Genomic DNA, 4,940 nt, shown 5'->3' on the forward strand with positions numbered 1-4,940 from the left:
TGCAGCCATAAAGAAAGATGGAGACTTTACGTCCTTCATGTTCACATGGATGGAGCTGGAAAATGTTCTTCTTAGCAAAGTATCACAAGAATGGAAGAAAGAGTATCCAATGTACACATCTCTATTATGAAACTAATTTATACCTTTTATATGAAAGCTATAACCTAATAACAGCCTAAGAATACGGGGCGGGGAGAGGGTGGGGAGGGGGGAATAGTGGAGGGAGGGAAATTGGAGGGATCACTTCTGAGGTTTATCTTACAAGGGTACAAGTGAATCTAAGAGTAGAATGTGAACGTTTTAAAATAATAACCAAGAAAATGACATGAAGGCTATGTTAACCAGTTTGATGGAAGTGTTTCGGATTGTGTGTGAAAACCCCACACTGTACCCCAAAAGTGCATTAATGTGCATAGTTACCATTCAATAAAAAAAAAAAAAAGTGTCAACTGTTTCTAGTAGTAGAGGCATCTAAAGGGCAAGAGTTCATATGCTGGCAGTTTTAGTCCTAGGAAGTAGGTTTTCTCCTCCCATACTGCAGGGAGCCTTTGGCACCTCCTTGTGAGTTCCCACTGTGTGCATGATCCCATTACGGGGGCAAAAGCCAGGAGATGGCTCCCAGAGTAGGTGCAGCTGCAGTGGTCCCAGGAACGGTGACAGGGTGTGGGGTAAGGGCAGCACAGGAGCAGGAAATAGAGGTCCTGAAGGGAGGAAGGGTGTGGGGGACCTGAATGAGGGTAAGAGGGAGCAGGTGGAGGCAGTGTGTGGTGGCAGCTGGGCATGGCTCTGCAGTGCTCAGGGGTAAAGCTGAGTGGAGGCCGTTGAAGACACTGCATTACTCAACTAGAGCTAAGTCACAACTGATGAATACAGCGTGGTGTCTGTGATCCTGTCCTGTTAGGAGGAGGCCTGGTTGCCTCCTGTCTGTATCTAGCAAGGAGAGGTGGCTGAAATGGAGGCTGTGCAGTGCCCCTTATTCCCGAAAGGTGGGGCTTTGGGGGCTTTCTATACTTTGATCACTGTTCTTTTTCATTTTTTTTTCATTTTTGTTTTTTATTGGGACAGAATCTCACTTTGTCACCCTCAGTAGACTGCTGTGCAGTCATAGCTCACAGCAACCTCAAACTCTTGGGCTCAAGCGATTCTCTTGCCTTAGCCTCCCTAGTAGTTGGGACTTCAGGCACCCACCACAACACCCGTCTATTTTTTTTATTTAGCAGGCCTGGGCTGGGTTTGAACCCAACAGCTCTGGAACATGTGGCTAGCACCCTAACCACTGAGCTATAGGTGCCCATCACTGTCCTTTTTCTAGTATAATATTATTTAAATTATTTATTAAAAACACATATTCATTATAATTATAACAATAGGGTGATTTTCTTTTTCTTTTTCTAAAATTAAAGTTGAGGCTAGACATGGTGGCCATCTCCTTAGTCCCAGTTACTCGGGAGGCTAAGGCTAGAGGATCTCTTCGGCCCAGGAGTTTTGGACCAGTCTCAACAACATAGTGAGACCTTGTGTGCTGTAAACAAGGATGTTGAGATGTGGCGTCCTGCTCAGGCCACTACAAATGATTGTGGCCTTAAGTTGGTTTCCATTATCTAAAAGATTTCAAATGTAAAAGCTCTAAAACTTAAAAAAAACTACCACCTACAAAGCAAAGAAGGTGCCTTGCTCTCAGTCCAGCGAGACATGTGTTGGGTTTTTATAGAACTTAGAGTTGATACATTGCTGGTGTTTGAAGTCCCTTGTTCCTGGGTGAGGTGGACCAGGGAGCAGAGCTGGGCCCGCCATCCCTGGCTTCCCCACCAGATATCTGTGTTAGCGAGCTCCCCATTGTGCCTCTGCCTGGTCCTCTCCAGCCCTGACAAGGGCACAGGGTTGGGACCTGCTGCTGCTGCTTGAAGGTCGATAGGTTTTAGTAATTTGTTGTAGCAACCATGAAAGACTGACGCTACCTCCAGTAGCCATAGCCCAAACCCTGTGGGCCCCGCTCAGCCCCTACCACCTCCTCTGTTGGAGAGGGCCTGTACTCAGTCCCCTGTCCCTACCTGCTGTGCACACATGAATGGCAAGAGGCCAGCTCTGGGCCTCAGCCCTGAGAATGCCCCTAGTCTTTGCTTCTGCTGCTAAGGTGGGAGAGTTGAGAGCTCCCTGACCCTGTTTAGTTCTTAGTTTAGGGTCAGGCCCAGCAGCTGCCTGGCTAGGCCCCCTCACTGCTTTTGTCAAAGTTTTAGAGTTGTTTTATTGAGATCTTTAAAAAATCTCGCTAGTATTTAGGATTCACTTGCACTTATAGTTAAATCAGAAGCCATGCTTGTTCTATACTGTCTGTCCAGGTGGCCGCCCCCGAGTCACACTAAGGTCTCTGCTGGGCCCATACTTTCCCCAGACTTCACTCCTGTGTTTGCATTTCTTCCTCAACTGTGTCCCTCTCACAGGCCCTGTACTTGCTCCAGGTGGTTTGTGTGGCTCTAATTGTGGAAGTCTCTAGTTCTTGTGTCTGTACTTTGTCATAAATTTGCTGGCCCCTGTGCTGGCTTCTGAGGGCCAGTGCCTATGGGATGGGAGGTGCTTTCTGGCTCTGTTGCTCATGGCCTGGCATTGCTCACTTTAGCCATGCTCATTAGAAGACCAGGCTTCAGGCCAGACATGATGGTTGACATCTGTAGTCCTAGCACTTTGGAAGGCTGAGGCAGGAGGATCACTGGAGCCCAGGAGTTTGAGGCTTCAGTGAACTGTGATTGTGCCAGTGAACTCCAGCCTGGGGACAGAGTGAGACCCCATCTCTTAAAAAAAAAAAAAAAAAGACCAGGGGCAGCGCCTGTGGCTGAAAGGAGTAGTGTGCCAGCCCCATATACTGGAGGTGGCGGGTTCAAACCGGTCCAGGCCAAAAAAAAAAAAAGACCAGGGAGGCTTGGCACCTGTTGCTCAAGTGGCTAAGGCGCCAGCCACATATACCAGAGCTGGTGGGTTCGAATCTAGCCTGGGCCTGCCAAACAGCAATGACAACTACAACCAAAAAATAGCCGGGCATTGTGGTGGGTACCTGTAGTCCTGGGTACTCAGGAGGCTCAGGCAAGAGAATCGCTTAAGCCCAGGAGTTGGAGGTTGCTGTGAGCTGTGATGCCATAGTACTCTACCCAGGGTGATAGCTTAAGGGTCTGTCTGAAAAAAAAGACCAGGCTTTGGTCATTAGGTTTATAAGTCTGGAGAACAATTGGTACGTCCACCCAATATTTTCAAAGAGTATCAGAGCCCAAGCTCCAGCCCCAAACCCCATGCAGATCACAGTGTGGTGGGACATCCTGGGCCTGTTCTTACCTGGCACAGTTCAAAGGCAGAGTGTCTGGCAGGTCTGGCTGTGGCCACACTGTGCATGGGGCTGCCCTTGCTGCCACTCTCTGTGAGTGGAGGGTACACAGCTGGATGCAGCCCAGCAGTCAAGTGGACACACTTACACTGCTGTCACGTATGTGTGATATGGCATGAAGGAGGGCCTGCAGGAGGACCCAAAAGGGCCCAGCGAATGCCGTGTTGGCCCTCTCACTGTAGTTGGGAGGTGGAACCATGCTCTTGCCTTGCAGCTGTGTGACAGCAGCCTGCTCTGGACTTATAGTGCATTAGGAGCATGATTAGAAAATGTGGATAGCAGAGGTGGGCACAGGGACTCACTCCTGTAATCCTAGCTACTCAAGGAGGCTGAGGTGGGAGGATAGCTTGAGCCCAGGAATTTGAGACTAGTCTGGGCAACACAGGAAAACCCCATTTCAAAAGAAAGAACACAAGACAGTGCAAATAGGTGTGGTCTACCATCCCCATCTTCAGGTTGAGGCCACTGCCCTGTTGTCTGGGCAGAGTGAAAGGCACTATCCTATGGGGTTTCTGGGCTCAGATGAATGGTGGGGAGGGAGTTCGATCTGCTGCAGTTTCCTGTATGAGTGCTGACTCCTGCTTTTTGCGCACTTTGTGTTTTTGGATGGTATGAAAGGGGTGTAAATGCAGATCTTTGCCAAGCTTTCGCTGATCAGTCTTTTTTGTGTTTCTAGGTGCTGGCAAAACCCCAACCCTGGGTGGCGGCTTCCACGTAAATCTGGGAAAGGAGTCCAGAGCCCAGACCCTACAGAACGGTACTTCCCACCCCAGACGCCCTGAGTGTGGGGTGGGCTCTAGCAGCAGGGTTGATGCTGGTATGGAGCATGAAAGCAGATGCAGCTGCTGCCTCTTGGGTCCTCCAGGGCCCACCTGCTTAGGCCTCATGCCTTCTGGTCTCCTACATTCTAGTCAACCTCCTGCCCAGCCCAGGCTACAACTCCTGGAGGAATTGTGCCTTGAGATTCCTCTGCAGTTACCAGGGTCCTCCTGGGCACCCCTAAAGACCTTCTGTCAGGGCTGTTGTGTGTGAGGTTTGTGGATCCGGCCAGTCCTATAACAGGCTCAGCCGAGATAAATACAGAAACAACAAGTTTATAGTAGTTTGATACTAAAAGCCTCTGGCCATGTTTTTTTAAGTACTGGTCACAACAAATTAGAGAAATATCTATTGGGTTATTTATCTTATTATTGAGTTAGAAAAGTTAGTCATATATTTTAAGTATGTCTTTTATCATATATATGAGTTACAGAAAAATTTCATCCATTTCATGTTTTGTTTTTTTAATTTTTTTTGTCATTTTCTTGACAGTGCCCCCTTGAAGCACAAAACTTTATAATTCTGACGATGTTTAATTTAATTTATTGATCAGTCTTTTTATTTATTGTGCTTTTGATATCATAACTAAGAAACTTTGCTCAATGTAAATCATGAAAGTTTATGCTCATTTTTTTTAAGTCTTATTTTATTTATTTATTTATTTTTGAGACAGAGTCTCACCTTATCGCCTTTGGTAGAGTGCTATGGCATCACAGCTCACAGCAACCTCCAACTCCTGGGCTTAGGC

The 4,940-nt window shown here is 47.6% G+C and overlaps 1 protein-coding gene across 2 annotated transcripts in view; it reads left to right on the forward strand.

Annotated features, from left to right (window-relative positions):
- The window catches only part of BRF1 (BRF1, RNA polymerase III transcription initiation factor subunit), a 67,510-nt gene that overhangs the window by 8,213 nt on the left and 54,357 nt on the right, over window positions 1–4,940 (forward strand). For both annotated transcript variants that reach the window (XM_003803163.3, XM_023508853.1), the window contains exon 2: window positions 4,050–4,130. In XM_003803163.3, the coding sequence (XP_003803211.1) occupies window positions 4,050–4,130 (81 nt within the window). The remainder of the gene's footprint in view (window positions 1–4,049; window positions 4,131–4,940) is intronic.

The sequence above is a fragment of the Otolemur garnettii genome, unplaced genomic scaffold (genome assembly GCF_000181295.1).
Source record: "Otolemur garnettii isolate 467f Iridium unplaced genomic scaffold, OtoGar3 scaffold00283, whole genome shotgun sequence".
Classification (NCBI taxonomy): Eukaryota; Metazoa; Chordata; class Mammalia; order Primates; family Galagidae; genus Otolemur; species Otolemur garnettii.